The sequence below is a fragment of the Neomonachus schauinslandi genome, chromosome 1 (assembly GCF_002201575.2).
Source record: "Neomonachus schauinslandi chromosome 1, ASM220157v2, whole genome shotgun sequence".
NCBI classification, from domain to species: Eukaryota; Metazoa; Chordata; class Mammalia; order Carnivora; family Phocidae; genus Neomonachus; species Neomonachus schauinslandi.
In genome coordinates this window covers 212,623,948-212,642,981 of record NC_058403.1, presented here as the reverse complement: position 1 = coordinate 212,642,981, position 19,034 = coordinate 212,623,948, and the positions used below count along the sequence as shown (strand labels likewise).

Sequence of the window (19,034 nt, the reverse complement as noted above, 5' to 3'; positions counted from 1 at the left end):
CAAGCAATGTGGGAAAACTTTCAGTTGGCCCTCATGCTTCCAAAAATATAAGAATGCAGACTAGAGAAAAACCTTATAAGTGTGAAAAATGTGGGAAAGCATTTGGTTGGTCCTCATCCTTACACAAACATGTCAAAAAACACAGTGGAGAGAAGCCTATAATTGTAAGCAATGCGGGAAAGCCTTCAAATGGCCCTCATCCTTACAAAACAATAAGGATGCAGACTAGAGAGAAACCTCATATATGTGAAAAATGTGGGAAAACTTTCAGTTGTCCCAAATCCTTACATAGTCATGTGAGAACTCATAGTCAAAAGAAAACTTATAAGTAATGTGAGAAAACCTGATGCAAATTAACTCATCTAAAAGAGTTTGGAAAATCCACACCAGAAGAGAAATCTTACAATAGTTACGAAGATGGTATTGCTCAGTATCTCATCCTTAATGGGACTTCTAGCAAGTGAATTTCCATATCTTTTTCAACTAAACATTGACATGAAAATTCTCAAGTATTCTAAGTACATATATATAGTACATGAATTTTGATATATTATGGGTTTTTTTCCCTTATGAATTTGGGTAATATTTCTGTTTCCATTTTGAAGTGTGATACAGCCATGGGTGATTTGATGTGTGTTTTGAATATGCATCAGGTTTAATTTTGTATAGTTTTTTAAATTGTTTTATAAGTATGGGGACTTTAGACTAATGTAACATTGGTATTAGTTTAGATTTTCTTACTGGCCCAGTGTGTTCCAATCTGTCACTTTACCATTACATATATTTCATTTTATTATCTTCCTGAGGGAACCTATGACTTTTAAAGTTGGCACTTCTTTGCTTACATAAGGTATGTATTCTCAACACCTTTTTTTTTTTTTTTTTTGGCCAGAGTTTCATTATTCCATTTTGCTCACTTGCAGTTTTGTAAGTATGTAAGTTGGCAGAAATTTGTAGGTATGCAATGGTCTTGAAAGAGTATAGTTTCATATGAACTATTATTTCCATCTGTTGCTCTATACTCTGTCCTGGCTTCTGGTTAGGAAGTGGACAATACATTTGAATTAAAAAGAGAGAATGAAATCTAGAGGTGGAGATGGTTCTGTTGGATTGTGTTCTATCAACGTAGGTAAGGCTAGGAACTACATTTCCCAGGATGCCTCCTCTATATGGTTCCATGATAGAATTCTGTAAGAGCCCGGCTTGCAAGAGATCTAGAAGAAACAATTTTCAATTTATTGAGCCACCGCTATGTAAGAGATAGATGCATAGGGACTTTGTGGGCACCATCTCCAGCTTATTTTCCTGATTGCTAGTCTTGCTGATCAAAAGTATCCTCAAAACAAATACCAACTGCGTGACTTCCATTTTGTCAGAGGGGTGGGCTTTCACAGACACCCTACCAGCTTTCCCATCATGGATGTACCTCCATGGTTAGATGTCCACAGCTTACATTTTCCTGAAAGCCCTATACTGTCCACCAGGCCACTGATTAGGATGTCATGGCTGTTGATATTATCTAGTGCTCTGACCGCTTTTCTCTAGATCTTAACATATTCAAATAATGTCTGATTTGTATGGTGAACACCTCATTCTCTTATTAAGTCTCATGCTTCTGTGTTTCTAATTTCACTAGAACAGAGGCAATGGTGCATCCATAACAACATATGGGACTGTGTTTCCCTGCAGCATCATTGAGCCCCTGCCCTCAGTATTTCTGTGAAATAAATAAGCATTACTGACATACTGGGCAGATTGTGTGGGTATTTTGTTATTCAGCACTGAATACAATCCCTCAGGATATGTTGTTATTAAGATTGAGTATGTATGGTTAGACACAATGTATATATTTTTGGTTGAACAAATGCTGTGTTTCTGAGAAATATTCTATTAACTGTTTTCATATGAGTTATGTACTTTATAAATGTATGTTTCTGAGAAATATCCTATTAACTGTTTTCAAATGTATACTAATAAATGTCAATCTATTTAATTTACTGAAAAGATATAATATTGCAACTCTGAGCTGTCAAATCAACTTTGTAACTGTGAATTTAAGAATTATACATTCTGGGGCGCCTGGGTGGCTCAGTCGTTAAGCGTCTGCCTTCGGCTCAGGTCGTGATCCCAGGGTCCTGGGATCGAGCCCCGCATTGGGCTCCCTGCTCCGCGGGAAGCCTGCTTCTCCCTCTCTCTCTTCCCCTGCTTGTGTTCCCTCTCTCACTGTGTCTCTCTCTGTCAAATAAATAAATAAAATCTTAAAAAAAAAGAATTATACATTCTGAGGCAATATTACCAGGTGCATACAAATTTAGGCATTTTTAATGCTAGTAAACTTTATTTTGTATATTGTTACAATTTTGTCAATATAATTTCTTATTCATAATAGTAAAAACGTGATAGTTTTAGCAATTTTATTAAGTAGTAAATAAGTCTAGCAAATGATATAAAAAGATTCTGATGAGAAAATATTTTAAACTTCGTTGGATAATATAAAAGCGAGTGAAGTAAAATATAAACTATGACAAGAGAGATAAAAGGGGATGAAGAATGAAACAGGCCTCAGTGAATGAGGATATCATCCACTCATGGATGCCTTAGATCCCTTCTGGAACTGTTCAAAAGTGTTAGTAAATAGTGGGTGGTGATACAGAAACATTCCTCCACTCATGGAATTAACAGTAATTATTTCCCATAAAAGTGAAGATATAGTTCAGCCACATTTTTCAATGGTTAAAAATTTTAGGGCATGTCATATATGTTTATGAGACTAGACATGGATATTTGGGATCAGACAGTTCATATGGATTTGGAGCACGTTGTATAGGTGTTTGTATTTAACATCCTTGTGAAATAATTTGAAATGGCCCCATGTATTTGGCATTATCATTTTGGGGCTCCTACCCATTGACCGAGATTTGTTCTGCAGAAAACCAGAGTTCCTCATAGTTTAAGGAAACTTTATGGTGGTGTTTCTTTTCTTTCTTTTCCTTTCTTTCCTTCCTCCCTCCCTCCCTCCCTCTTTCTTTTTTCTCTTTCTTTCTTTCTTTTTTGAACATTTAATTAGGCTGGGATGCACCATTCCTGGAAGTACTGCAATACCAGGTTGATACATGGAGTGGAAGGAGCGAGCTCCTATTCCATCTCCCTGTTCCAGTGCTCGCTTCGGCAGCACATATACCATCTCCCTGTTCCAAAAATCCAATTTAATATATTGTCCTCAGATAGAGCACATATCAGATATTAAACTGATAAGAACAGATACTACACTTGATCTTAGCCAAAAGGCCAAGAAGTGATAGGAAGCTTTATGGTTATCCACACAGTTTTTTTTTTTTTTAAGATTTTTATTTATTTATTTGACAGAGACACAGCAAGAGAGGGAACACAAGCAGGGGGAGTGGGAGAGGGAAAAGCAGGCTTCCTGCCAAGTAGGGAGTCCAATGCGGGGCTCGATCCCAGGACCCTGGGATCATGACCTGAGCCGAAGGCAGACACTTAACCACTGAGCCACCCAGGCGCCCCGATTATTCACACAGTTCTAACCCCTCGACGAGCAGAGCGATATCTATGCAAGTCGCCTATGATTTCCTAATAAAAGCAAAGAGAAGAGGTATGGGTGGTAAAAGGGAAAACTACCCAAGGAATAAGTGAGGTAAGCACAGACTATGGACATCCTTTTGTGTGACATCCCAATTTATTAGACAACCTCACATAGGGAAAATTTTTAAAGATTTTATTTATTTGAGAGGGGGAGAGAGAGCCCATAGGCCAAGAGCAGGGGGAGGAGGAAGCAGACTCCCCGCTGAGCAGGGAGCCTGATGAAGGGCTCCATCCCAGGATGCTGAGATCATGATCTGAGCCGAAGGCAGACGCTTAACTGACTGAGCCACCTAGGTGCCCCTAGGGAAAATTTTAATAACCATTTATAGCAGGAGAATGTGTAAGCTTTTGTTTTAATAATCCACAAAGCCCAAAACGTCCATTTTGCTTGTTACAGGTATTCTTTCCACATGCTTAGACTTCCAATACATATTAGGAAAGAAAAATATAATAGTATTGTGTTTAATTAAAAAGCAAATGAAGTCTGGTCTTCATCGGTTTCTCCATGTTAACTCTTGTTTTCACAGCACAGCAGAGATTAGTGTTATTTCATGATCTTTATTACTTCATTTGATCACTTCTCTTAACATCCTTCCAATTGTACAAGTGACAGAAGTTAGGCCTGGAAGCAGGGTCCTGTGTAAGCTTATGCACCCAATAATAGCGCATAATGATAATGGAGCCTCTCTATTTTGAAGGCCTAATGTGTGCCATCACCTGTACTGGGCACTGTTGGAAATTTGAAACCTCACAACAATTCTGGAGGACAAATATAATTACATGATTTTCAAAATGTAACATTAAATTTTTTTTAAAGATTTTATTTATTTATTTGACAGAGAGAGAGGGAGACACACTAAGAGAGGGAACACAAGCAGGGGGAGTGGGAGAGGAAGAAGCAGGCTTCCTGCCGAGCAGGGAGCCCGATGCGGGGCTCGATCCCAGGACCCCGGGATCATGACCTGAGCTGAAGGCAGACGCTTAACGACTGAGCCACCCAGGCGCCCCTGTAACATTAAATTTTAAACACAGTATTCAAGGGGCACCTAGGTAACTCAGTTGGTTAAGCATCTGGCTTGTCTCAGGTCATGATCCCAAAGTCCTGGGATCAAGCCCCACCTTGGGCTCCCTGCTCGGGGAGGAGTCTGTTTCTCCCTCTCCCTCTATCCCTCCCCCTGCTCCTCTCTCTCTCTCTCAAAATAAATAAAATCTTTTTAAAAATAAAGACAGTATTCAAGAGACTACGTTTTTATGACATTCTGGAAAAAGTAAAGGTATAAGGAACTAGAATAGATTGGGGGGGGGGAAGTTTGCCTACAAATGGCCACTAAGAGGTTGTTTTCTTGGGAGGATGGAATGTTCTGTATTTTGACTATGATGGTATAAGTAGGAATTTATGACAACCCACAGAAGTATACTTACAATGGCCAGTTTCACCTTTTAAAATAAATTATTAGAAAACAAAGAAACAAAAATACCTTATGAACTAAAGGGAAATTTAAACTCACCCACACCTTGATTTTTAGGTGAGTAACAACAGGGCTTTCCACCTCCTAGAGACTTGTGACCCATCAGGCCTTTCTTGGAACTCATCTGAAGTTAGCAAACACTCCAGGGCCACACCTGTCCACACCTCAGTCACATTACCTGAGGGAAGTAGAGGGAATCAGCAATGTCTCTCTAGGTTTACACCATGTTCCTGGGGCCAGAACTCTAGAAATGCTGTGGCTTAAGATTTAAAAGTAATTCCAGAGCGTTCTCAAGGGGATCCTCGGGGTGGGGGCGCAGTGGGCACACACATTCAGTCCTGTCCTGAGGCCATCCGCAACTCAGTTCAGACTACCTGACATCTCGGGGTCAAACCCAACTCTGACCCGCACTGCTGCAAATCTTCGCTACTGATGTACACTGGAGGTGCTCCGCCATTCACTCCCCCGCAGAAATTCCACATGGCTGCGATGAGAGTCCGGGGGAGAGTGTGACACAGTGACTCACATTCACTCTCCAGAGCAACGGCTCCCCAGTGAACTCAGCACACTACTGCCAGCCAGGCTACCTCGACTTCGAACGGACCCAGCCTCAACACCTACCACGTGCGCGATGTACTCAGGCGGACGCGACGCCCACAGCCATGCGCATGCGCACACCTCACACCCGCCGTTCTCACGTACTAGCCGAGCAGCCTCGTGCATGCGCTGTCAACGCCGCGGGCTTCCTCGGTTCCAAACGCCTCAACGGCTCCAGGTCGAATCTGCAGCACCCTTCCCGCTCTACACCGTATTCACCTCCTGACCGCGAGCTACCGCGGATCCCACGTCCTTGGCGGAAATAGTTTAGAGCAAGAGCCTCCTCAGAGTTCCCAACATGCAGCCGCGGAGACACCTGGGAGTTCTGAACTGGCTGGAGTGCGCAGGCGTAGGCTCCGGCCGCCGAGAACTCTCCTGTGGCAGAGCTGAGACCAAAGGTCTTCCGGGAGCCGGAGAATGCGCAGTCGATGTCTGGGTGGGGCGGGGGCGCTGAGGAGCCCGCCCGTAAGTCCCGCCCCCACGCCTAGCCACCGGCTTCCGGTTTGGCTCCTCGGTCCCAGAAGTCGTCGCCTGTAGCCCGGAAACCCGATGCCCGAAGTTGAGAGACGTTGGCTTTCCCCGGCGGGATGCGGTGAGTGCGCTGGGCTGCGACCGCGGACGGGAAGGCCGCAGCGTCGGGGGCGGGAGCCCACCCGGAGAGATCAGGGCGGGATGCGAACACCTAGGGGAGCGCGGCAGAGAACCCTGCGGCCGAGCGGGAATGCGGGGGCGCAGCTACTCGCCGCCGGGCTTCGCGTGGAAAGCGGAGGAACGAAGTAGGAACCCCCCTCCAGATGGCAGGGGGTGAGGAGCCCTCTCCCAGCAGAACCCCACAGCACAGCGAGGCCCTGGAGGTTGTCGGCTCTTGACTGTCGGGGTCGCAGGCTCCTGGGTACCGGAGGCTGACGACACCACCACCCACCTCGGGTCGTGGAGACCAGCGAGGGTGGGTGCAGGCGGGCTTTGTGCACTGTGAGGGTTCTGCAGTGTGATCGCCTCTTTCCAGCAGGTCAGCCCAAGGATCCTTTGGGAATTCCTTTGGGGACCAGCGGAACCCTGTACTGTTTGGCATGGGGAACATAACCCTTCACTCCGGGCAGATCCAGTGGATGTGAGCCCGAGTGTTGGGATAAATTGTAAAAGCCCCCTGGGGAAAGTGTGTGTGTCTGCGTGAACCTGACCTTTCAGTAAGCATTTAGGCTTTGAACTGGGTGCTGTTGATTTCGAAGTGATCGAGACAGAGGGATTATCTCTTCCCACTTGGAGCTGAAATTCTAAGGACACCTACGAGAAATACCAGGTGTATGGGACGGTGATAAGTTCCAAAGGGAAAAAGAAAGTAGGGGAAGGGTGCAGAGGGTCTGGGCTGTGTGGTGTCTCTTGGAAGTCAGTTAGGGTTCGTTATTTCTGAGTGTGTGTACCTTTATCCCAGGTTTCAAAATCTAGGTGATTGTGTCTGTCTCGGGGGCCACATGGGATATGGCTGGGATTGTCCGTGTGGCGGAGTTGTGTTCAGGCAAGAGTGTCTGTGAGTCTCCTGCATTACTTTGATGAAAACAGTTCTTCGTCTCTGTGTATGTTTCGCATTCTGTGTGTAATAACCTAATGTTGGCCATTTAGATTTCTTTGGGAAAAGTATTCTTCTCCCCATTTTTAAATTAGATTGTTTCTTATGCTATTGAGTTGTGTAAGTTCTTTATCAGATACATGAGTTGCAATTATTTTCTCCCATTCTGTTGGTTCCCTTTTCATTTTGTTGATGGAGAAAAGTTTACAGTAATTAAAAATACAACTGTCTCAGCCACCTAACACCCATTAGGAGGCTACTTAAAAAAAAAAAAAAACAGAAAATAACAAGTGAAGATGTGGAGAAATTGGAAGTCTTGTGCACTGTGTGTAGGAAGGTGATGTGCTGTTGCTAAGGAAGGTAGTATAGCTGTCCTCAAAATATTAAAAATAGAATTACCATATGATACAGCAATTGTACTTCTGAGCATATATCCAAAGAACTGAAAGCAGGGACTAAGAGAGATATTTGTACATGCATGCTTATAGCAGCATTATTCATAATAGGTAAAGGATGAAAGCAACCCAGGTGTCCATCAATGGATGGATGGATAAATGAAATGTGATGTATATATACTATGGAATATTATTCAGCCTTAAGGAAGGAAATTCTAATACATGCTACAAAATGGATACGTCTTGAAAACATTATGCTAAGTGAAATAAACCAGTCATAAAAAGACTGGTGCATAGTGGGTGCCAGTGGTGGGGTGGTGATGGGGGCCAATGGGGAGTTCTTGTTAAATGGGTATAGAGTCTCAGTTTTGCAAGATGAAAACAGTTCTGGAGGTGGATGGTGCTGATAGTTGCACAACAGTGTGAATGTACTTGGTAACCCTGAACTGCACCCTTAAAAATGGTTAAAAGAGTAAATTTTATGTTGTGTATTTTACCACAATTTTAAAAATACGTAAGTATCTGAATTTAAGAACCAAATTCATGCTTCATACAATAATAGACTCCTCAGGAATGGAGGAAAGGGCATGTCATCTTATGCTAGAGTATTTGTTACCTGCTGCTGCATAATATTACTTTAAAACCTACAGATTAAAAAACATTTATTTTGCTAACAAATCTATTTGACCAGGACTGGGTATTGACCTGCTCCACTTCACCACCACACTAGAAGTAGTTGGAGTATACTTTTGGCCAACTAGTTTTTACAGTTCCTACCATCTCTTTTTATCTTGGAGATCATAGAGGACTTTACAGCAAATAGCAGTGTTGACACATAAAACATTACAGTATCAATTTTTGTCCCTTTTAGCAAAAGTGCCCTTTTTAGTTCACCATTGGTAAATCTGGTCTTTATTCTGAAAGAAAATCAAAACCAAGTCATAAAAGACAAGGTTATTATCATTGGTTGGACTCTGAAAATCACCATTCATTGTCTTTTCCTATCTTATAAAACAGTGTTTCTTTAGTTTCATTTTCTAGGGTTTGAGGATATGCGTTATCAGTACTCCTAGATGGCAGAGAGCATCAGTCAGATTTCAGTAGAGGATGAAGCCAGTTCAGGTATCTCCAGGCAGCATATGTTTTTGGAGGCTTTAGGATGCTGCTTAGGCCAAGGCTGCTGCTGAGAAACACCTCCCCTTTGCACACATAAGGGACTTGTGTGCCCCTACAAAAGCCTCTACCTATGACCCTTAGGATCTGCCAAATGTCTGCTAGTGTGCCTAATGCTCTTTTGGACAACAGGCTACTATTTTGTGCCATCTGGCTTTGGGATCACAGCAATTTTCCCACTTTTACATTCTTGTCTGTATGTGGACCTGAGCCAAGTCAACTTGGTGGCTTCATTCCATTTTTCTGAGAGCATTCCTAGCTATAAATGTGGGTCTGCTAGGTCGTGTGTTTATCTCTGTCCCTTAGGAATTTTATGTGGAAGTGAAATATATCTAAATTGCCATATAATGCCCTACATATAACTTCTTTCCAAACAAACTAAAGATAAATGTGAAAACTTAAACAATTGAAGAAGAAACCATAGAGATCATCTTCATGAATTTGGAATAGGCAAAAATATCTTAAACAGAACACAGAAATAATGGTGGAGAATAGACTGTGCTATAGGTAAGAAGTATATATATAAAAAAAGACAACATTAGTAGAATAAAAAAGCAGCCCATAGAATGGAAAGAGGAACTTTCAATTTATATATCTGGCAAAGGACTTGTACCCAGAATATATTACATACCCCTACAAGTTAATAAGAAAAGTACAGGCAATGCAAAAGAAAATGAATCATTCACAAAGGAAGATATTCAAATAGGTAATATAGATTTTAACTAAGCTATAATTAATGATAATAATAATATAGATGTATAACTAGAATAGGGATGTTCAATTTGGTTAGTCATCAGGAAAATGCAAATTAAAAGCACAGTGAGAGGGCACCTGGGTGGCTCAGTTGGTTAAGCGACTGCCTTTGGCTCAGGTCATGATCCTGGAGTCCCGGGATCGAGTCCCGCATTGGGCTCCCTGCTCAGCAGGGAGTCTGCTTCTCCCTCTCCTGCTCCCCCCTCTTGTGCTCTCTCTCTCTCTCTCTCTCAAATAAATAAATAAAATCTTTAAAAAAAAAAAAAAAGCACAGTGAGATACTAGTACATCCCAACCAGAGTTGATAACATGAATATATATAAAATACAGGTAGGAGAATGCCAGTGAAGATGTAGAGCAACTGGAATTCTCCCACACTTGTGGAGTGTAAGTTGATATAACCACTTTGGAAAAGTGTTTCCACTATCTACTAATGCTGAGAACATGCATTCCCTATGTCCCATGTGTATATATAGGTATATATCTCAAATAGAAATGCATATATACTTTTACCAAAAAGGTGCTTGCTAGAATGGCCAATGCATTACTATTTATAATAGCCCGAAATTGGGAACTACTCAGATATCCATCAACAATAGAATGGATATTGTGGGGTAATAACAGAATGAGAATCAAAACAAACAAACAAAAAAAACAACCAGAGACTGATTTACAGTGTTGCTTGGAAACCCAGATACACAAAAATACATGTTGTGCAATTCTAATTAAAGAAAATACAAACTAGCCACATGCAGAAGAATGAAACTGGACCATTTCCTTACACCATACACAAAAGTAGACTCAAAATGGATGAAAGACCTAAATGTGAGACAGGAATCCATCAAAATCCTTGAGGAGAACACAAGCAGCAACCTCTTCGACCTTGGTCATAGCAGCTTCTTGCTAGACACGTCTCCAAAGGCAAGGGAAACAAAGGCAAAAATGAACTATTGGGACTTCATCAAGATAAAAAGCTTTTGCACAGCAAAGGAAGTAGTCAGCAAAACCAAAAGACAACTGACAGAATGGGAGAAGATATTTGCAAATGATGTATAAGATAAAGGGTTAGTGTCCAAAATCTATAAAGAACTTATTAAACTCAACACCCAAAGAACAAATAATCCAATCAAGAAATGGGCAGAAGACATGAACAGACATTTCTGCAGAGAAGACACACAAATGGCCAACAGACATATGATAAAGTGCTCCATATCACTTGGCATCAGGGAAATACAAATCAAAATGACAATGAGATACCACCTCACACCAGTCAGAATGGCTAAAATTAACAAGTCAGGAAACAACAGATGTTGGCATTTATGATCTCACTATTATGTGGAATTTAAGAAACAAGGCAGAGGATCATAGGGGAAGAGAGGAAAAAATGAAACAAGACGAAACCAGAGAGGGAGACAAAACAGAAGAGACTCTTAATCTTAGGAAACAAACTTAGGGTTGCTGGAGGGGAGGGGGGTGGGGTGTGGGGTAACTGGGTGATGGACATTGGAGAGGGTATGTGTTGTAATGAGCACTGGGTATTATATAAGACTGATGAATCACAGACCTCCTGAAACAAATAATACTGTATATGTTAATTCATTGAATTTAAATTTAAAAAATTAATAAATAATAAAAATTTAAAAAAAAGAAAATACAAACTAGGTGAAACTCATTCATGCTTTTATCTTTTGAGGATAGTGACCAGAAGGGAGCACAAATGGAACTTCAGGTGCTGGCAGTTTTCTGTTTCTTGATCTGGTGCTGATTATGTGGGTGCATTAACTTTATAACAGTTAAGTGAACTGTTTTATAATATGTTCATTTTTCTGTATGCCTGTTGCATTTATATAAAAAGTTAAAAGGAACAAATGGAAAACATGACTGAATATATCAGCAAAATTAAGAACTCCAAGGATGAAGTACCAGCAATTTACATACACCTGAAGAGATACTTAGTGGAAAATAAGATAGGGGCACCTGGGTGGCTCAGTCATTAAGCGTCTGCCTTCAGCTCAGGTCATGATCCCAGGGTCCTGGGATTGAGCCCCGCATCGGGCTCTCTGCTCAGCAGGAAGCCTGCTTCTCCCTTTCCCACTCCCCCTGCTTGTGTTCCCTCTCTCACTGTTTCTCTCTCTGTCAAATAAATAAATAAAAAATCTTAAAAAAAAAAAAGTAAGATAGCATAGAAGAAAATGTCAAGGTTGAAGCCCACAGAGGCAAAATTATGGACCTTGGAATGTGGCAAAAGGGAATAAAATTATACTTAATGGCAAAACTCAGTTCCAGTACCTATGTAAAATATCATTTAAATGTTAAAACGCTATCCAACTCCAGTAAACCCAACAGCTCACTCTGTCCTCCCCACTGGAATACAAAATCTTGCCTATGGAGAGCCTGGAGTACAGACTGTCCTACTTTCAGTAAACAAGTCAGTCCAGCAGGAAAATTCTTATTGTTCAGAATATCCTACTGTCCATATACGTTTTTCTTCTAAGGAGCCAGGTGACCAGTGCTGTTATTAAAATAGTTCTTCCTCAGAGGAAGAGGAGCTAAAAAGAAATGCATAATTTGTAGAGGAAAATGAACTGAGGAAAGGAAAACATTTAAGATTGAGACATAGCTTTTAATATTTTATTTGATACACCAATTCATGATCACTTACTTCCAGCAGACTGAAGTGTAAAATTATCTAATATCCATAATATCTACAATGTCCATTACGATTTTGTGAAAGTCAAATGAGACAACATAATAAATGCATGGTAAACTAAAATGGTACATATCAACACATGAAAATGAGACATTAAATTTATGTGTTAATTGAAATGCCATGTACTCTAATGCTCCAGGACCATGTGTAATCTATGAATGTAGTGTGGCTTCATTAAAAACCTGTATTTGAAACCCAGGCAAACCTGTGACTTGGGCCTATGATCTTGAGTTAGTTGAATTACTCCTTTTAGTTTCAGTTTCATCATCTATAACTGGAGAAGGCCATAACTATCACTGATGGTATAGTGACGTAAATTATGGAAATTGGTCCACAGAGTTGTTTCACAGAAGAGTTCAAAGGACTCAACTTTTTTGTAGATTCATTTAAAGACATCATAGGTAGGATTGGGAAATTAATGACATTGGGAAAAGAAGTTTTGGCTACACTGGGCAGTGACTCCTCCATTACAAAAATTGCTCCAACTAGTGATACCTTCTGTTTGATGAAAATTCCAACATAAATGAAATTAAGTTAAAGCTACTCATGTTCTTGGGAACTTTTTACATTGTGAAACATGTATGGATACAACTATAACACTGGAGAGAGGACATCAACCTATTTTTATCTGAGCTCTTTGAACTTTTCAGGACTTCACAGTGAGGATCATGTACCCAATAAATTACAGACTTGGGCTACAGAAAAGAATGGGAATCATTACCTATCAGGGAACAAACTGTAAACTCTCAGCATTCTCCACATATTCTACTTCTGTTTCAATGAGGAGCATCTAATGAAGGACATTGTAGACCATGTAACTGGCATCCACAGTGGTCCTGTGTAAAGGGTACAAAGGCATAATCCTCAAGGAAGCAGCCAGTGAACATTGCTCTAAAGCTTCACGGTCAAAACCAGAAAAAAATAGCACTGTAAACAGGAAGGCCATAATTCCCCCAAGGAAAAAAACCTGGGTATTTAGAAGGATCAGCTGTCTATAGAAATGTTTAAACCAGGAGTGTCATGGTTCAGACATGAAAAAGAGTCCCTTTGAAAATGGCATGAACTCTTTCTTGCTGGTAGGGAAATCCCACAATGCAGTCATAATCTACACCTCTCATATTGTGATAGTGTTCAATGCAGCTGTATGGAGCTTATTAGTGTACTAATGTCCCCATAAACAACCAACATTGGTTGGTGAATCTATGACTCTGGAAGTGAAGTTCATTATAACAATGATTGGAATCACTCAGTAATTCAGGCATACTTGGTAAAGCTGTACAGATATTGCTCCTAACCATTTCCTCCCTTAAATCAAGAGAACCTGCTCATCTTTCATAACATCTGAGGCAAACAGCCCAGCCAGGTACAGTTAAAATGCAGTGATAATGCCATCATGCCCAGGGCCAAAGAAACACCCGTGAAAGCTATCAAATACAGGGATGAAAACTGACCTTTGGCAATCAGAAAGTAACAAAAATCACAGGTGATCTGAATGAAAAGGGAAAAGCAGGGTCCATTTTTCAACTACTGTTAATAATGCAGTGGGGAACATTGTAGGTAGTAACATCATCAGACAATCACCCATAAGAACTCCAGGAAAAATTTATAGAAGTTCAGGAAGGTGATTAGCAAAAATAATTAAGGGAGAAAATGTTCCTATTTCATTATCTGTTTTTCTTCTAAGAGTTACCTGAAAAACTCAGGTAACTCCAGGTAACTCCAGGAAAGCAGTTTCCTGGAAGTCATTGTTACTTATTTAAATCAGTAATGCTTGCTTTTTCTGTTTTATCTCCTAACATCTCATCTCTAGCTTACATAAAGGGCTCCCCACATCAAGAATATGGTGTTTTCCAGTTGTTCCCTGGGAAAAGTGCATAGGTCTAGTTCCTCCATACACTGTTGAGCTGCAAGAGCATAGTACTGAGGATGGAGGGGGGGGGAATATGGCAGAGGAGTAGGGGACCCTATTTCAGCTGGTCCCTGGAATTGAGCTGGATATCTACCAGACCACTCTGAGCACCCACGAAACCAGCCTGAGATGTAAGAAGATCTGGATCTCTCCAAACAGAATATCGCAGGCGGTTGGTTTTGAGGTACGAAGCAGGGAGCCGTGATTCTGTGGGCAGATATCGGAGGATAAACAGCAGCGGGAGGGTGCCTGGCCGTGGGGATCCTACACTGCCGGTGAGTGACAGCCTCGCACGCTGCAGACGGGGTGCAGACTCGCAGACCAGTAGCGGCGGGGAAAGGACTTTAGGGCAGCCCCCGGGGTGGAAACCCGGAGCGGCAGGGTCGCGCCTGCGAACTGCAGCCCCCAGGATGGAAACCCGGAGCGGTGGGGTCACACGTGCACACGAACTGGGAGCGGCTGGTGGTTTTAGAAGCACAAAGGGCAGAGACGTGCTCCGACCTGGAGGCAGAACTGGGAGCGCTGCAGAGGGGCGTACAACCCAGGACGCTGCAGTTTATAGCAGCACGGACAGAAACGGAGACAGTGTGGCCTGGAGAGCTCACTGAAGAACAGACTGCGATCTCTCTGCTCTGAGGCAGAGGGTTGGAAACGGTCTCTTCTGCTCTGACTCACAGAAGAGACACGGAAAGCTGCCAGGGAAAGCCGCCAGAGAACAAAAGCCCCCCAAACTGATTCCCACTGAGCCCATCCCCCACCACAGGGGTGCAGGGCAACTCTGCCCGAACAGGGTTGCCTGAGTAACAGCGCGGCAGGCCCCTCCTGCAGAAGACGGGCTGGGAAAACAAGAGGCCAGCAACCCTAAGGTCCCAAGAAAACAGGTGCATCTTGCTTGGGTTCTGGTCAATAATTTGGCCTCTATACATTCCCTCAAACACCCATCAACAGAATGACTAGGAGGAGGAGCCCCCAAAACAGAAAAGAATCAGAGATTATGACTTATCCTGCAGATTTACAAATGGATGCAGATATAACCAAGATGTTGGAGATGGAATTCAGGCTAGCAATTGTGAGGACAATGGCTAGAATGGAGAAATCAATTAATGGCAACATAGAGTCTCTAAGGGCAGAAATAAAAGGTGAATTGGCAGAACTTAAAAATGCTATCAATGAGATCCAATCCAATCTAGATAATCTAACAGCTAGGGTAACTGAGGCAGAAGAGAGAATAAGCAACCTGGAAAGCAATATAATAGCTAAAAAGGGAAAAGAGGAGGCCAGAGAAAAACAACTCAGAATCCATGAAAATAGAATCAGAGAAATAAGTGACACCATGAAGCGTTCCAATGTCAGAATAATTGGAATCCCGGAGGGAGTGGAGAGAGAGAGAGGACTAGAAGATGTATTTGAGCAAATCGTAGCTGAGAACTTTCCTAATCTGGGGAATGAAACAAACATCTGAGTCCTAGAGGCAGAGAGGACCCCTCCTAAGATCAAGGAAAACAGGCCAACACCCCGGCATGTTATAGTAAAACTTGCAAATCTTAGAACCAAGGAAACCATCTTAAGGGCAGTTAGGGGGAAGAGATTCCTTACGTACAGAGGGAGGAACATCAGAATAACGTCAGACTTATCCACAGAGACCTGGCAAGCCAGAAAGGCCTGGCGAGACATATTCAGGGTACTAAATGAGAAGAACATGCAGCCAAGAACACTTTATCCAGCAAGGCTTTCATTTAGAATGGATGGAGAGATGCAGAGCTTCCACGACCGGCAGAAACTGAAAGAATATGTGACCACTAAGCCGGCCCTGCAAGAAATATTAAGCGGGGTTCTATAAAAGGAGAAAGACCCCAAGAGTGATATACAACAGAAATTTACAGGGACAATCTATAAAAACAATGTCTTCACAGGCAACATGATGACAATTAATTCATATCTTTCAATAATCACTCTCAACGTGAATGGCCTAAACGCTCCCATAAAATGGCACAGGGTTGCAGATTGGATAAAAAGACAGGATCCATCCATATGCTGTCTACAAGAGACTCATTTTGAACCTAAAGATACATCCAGACTGAAAGTGAAGGGATGGAGATCCATCTTCCATGCCAGCGGACCTCAAAAGAAAGCTGGGGTAGCAATTCTTATATCAGACAAATTCAATTTTAAACTAAAGTCTGGGGCACCTGGGTGGCTCAGTTGGTTAAGCGACTGCCTTCGGCTCAGGTCATGATCCTGGAGTCCCTGGATCGAGTCCCGCATCGGGCTCCCTGCTCGGCAGGGAGTCTGCTTCTCCCTCTGCCCCTCCCCCCCTCATGTGCTCTCTCTCATTCTCTCTCTCTGAAATAAATAAATAAAATCTTTAAAAATAAATAAATAAATAAATAAAATAAAGTCTGTAATAAGAGACACAGAAGGACACTATATCACTCTTAAAGGGTCTATCCAACAAGAAGATCTAACAGTTGTAAATATCTATGCCCCCAACATGGGAGCAGCCATCTATATAAGCCAACTGTTAACCAAAATAAAGAGTCATATTGATAACAATACGTTAATTGTAGGAGACCTCAATACTCCACTCTCAGCAATGGACAGATCATCTAAGCAGAAAATCAACAAGGAAACAAGAGCCTTGAATGATACATTGGACCAGATGGACCTCATAGATATTTACAGAACATTCCACCCTATAAAACAACAGAATACTCATTCTTCTTGAGCGCACATGGAACTTTCTCCAGAATAGACCATATACTGGGTCACAAATCAGGTCTCAACCAATACCAAAAGATTGAGATTATTCCCCGCATATTCTCAGACCACAATGCTCTAAAACTGGAACTCAATCATAAGAAAAATTTGGCAGAAATTCAAACACTTGGAAGCTAAGACCACTCTGCTCAAAAATGTTTGGGCCAACCAAGAAATCAAAGAAGAACTTAAACAATTCATGGAAATCAATGAGAACGAAAACACATTGGTCCAAAACCTATGGGATACTGCAAAGGTGGTCCTAAGGGGGAAATACATAGCCATCCAAGCCTCACTCAAAAAAATAGAAAAATCCCAAATTCACCAACTAACTCTACACCTTAAAGAACTACAGAAAAAGCAACAAACGACCTGCATGCCTAAGCCATGCATTAGAAGAGAAATAATTAAAATTAGAGCAGAAATCAATGAATTAGAAACCAGAAACACAGTAGATCAGATCAATGAAACTAGAAGTTGGTTCTTTGAAAGAGTAAGATTGATAAACCATTGGCCAGACTTATCCAAAAGAAAAGAGAAAGGACCCAAATTAATAAAATTATGAATGAAAGGGGAGAGATCACAACTAACACCAAGGAAATAGAAACAATTATTAGAAATTATTATCAACAACTATATGCCAATAAACTGAGCAATCTGGATGAAATGGAGGCCTTCCTGGAAACCTGTAAGCTGCCAAGACTGAAACAGGAAGAAATTGACAACCTGAATAGGCCAATAACCAGTAACAAGATTGAAGCAGTGATCAAAAACCTCCCAAAAAAACAAGAGTCCAGGGCCTGATGGATTCCCTGGGGAATTCTACCAAACATTCAAAGAAGAAATAATACCTATTCTACTGAAGCTGTTTCAAAAAAATAGAAACAGAAGGAAAACTTCCAAACTCATTCTATGAGGCCAGCATTACCTTAATCCCCAAACCAGGCAAAGACCCCATCAAAAAGGAGAATTTCAGACTGATACCCCTGATGAATATGGATTCCAAAATCCTCAACAAAATCCTAGCTAATAGGATCCAACAATACATTAAAAGGATCATCCACCACGACCAAGTGGGATTTATCCCCGGGATGCAAGGGTGGTTCAACATTCGCAAATCAATCAATGTGATAGAACACATTAATAAGAGGAGGGAGAAGACCATATGCTCCTCTCAATTGATGCAGAAAAAGCATTTGACAAAATACAACATCCTTTCCTGATTAAAACTCTCCAGAGTATAGGGATAGGGGGAACATGCCTCAAGATCATAAAAATCCATCTATGAAAAACCCACAGTGAATATCATCCTCAATGGGGAAAAGCTGAGAGCCTTTCCCTTAAGATCAGGAACATGTCAAGGATGCCCACTCTCGCCACTGTTGTTCAACATAGTACTAGAAGTCCTAGCAACAGCAATCAGACAACAAAAGGAAATAAAAGGTATTCAAATTGGCAAAAAAGAAGTCAAACTCTCTCTTTTCGCGGACGACATGATACCTTATGTGGAAAACCCAAAAGACTCCACCCCCAAATTGCTGGAACTCATCCAGCAATTCAGTAATGTGGCAGGATACAAAATCAATGCACAGAAATCAGTTGCTTTCTTATACACTAACAACGCAACTGTAGAAAGAGAAATTAGAGAAATGATTCCATTTACAATAGCACCAAAAACCATAAGATACCTTGGAATAAACCTAACCAAAGAGGTAAAGGATCTATACTCTAGGAACTACAAAACACTCATGAAAGAAATTGAAGAAGACACAAAAAGATGGAAAAATATTCCATGCTCATGGATTGGAAGAATAAACATTGTTAAAATGTCTGTGCTACCCAGAGCAATCTATACCTTCAGTGCCATCCCAATCAAAATTCCAATGCCATTTTTCAAAGTGCTGGAACAAACAATCCTAAAATTTGTATGGAATCAGAAAAGACCCCGATTTACCAAGGAAATGTTGAAAAAGAAAAACAAAGCTGGGGGCATCACGTTGCCTGATTTCAAGCTATATTACAAAGCTGTGATCACCAAGACAGCATGGTACTGGCACAAAAATAGACACATAGACCAATGGAACAGAATAGAGAACCCAGA

At 41.5% G+C, this 19,034-nt stretch overlaps 1 protein-coding gene and 1 pseudogene across 1 annotated transcript in view; one reads left to right on the top strand and one right to left on the bottom strand.

Moving 5' to 3' along the window:
- LOC110594079 (zinc finger protein 556) overlaps window positions 1-6,661 on the top strand; it is a 9,748-nt gene extending 3,087 nt beyond the window's left edge. Inside the window, 6 exon segments of the mRNA XM_044913141.1 lie at window positions 1-48; window positions 50-153; window positions 156-204; window positions 206-296; window positions 5,612-5,770; window positions 6,554-6,661. The exon segment at window positions 1-48 is cut by the window's left edge and continues 64 nt beyond it. Coding sequence (XP_044769076.1) covers window positions 1-48; window positions 50-153; window positions 156-204; window positions 206-296; window positions 5,612-5,770; window positions 6,554-6,661 — 559 coding nt within the window.
- On the bottom strand, window positions 3,069-3,300 carry LOC123323258 (annotated as a pseudogene).
- Window positions 6,662-19,034: the final 12,373 nt, after the last annotated feature.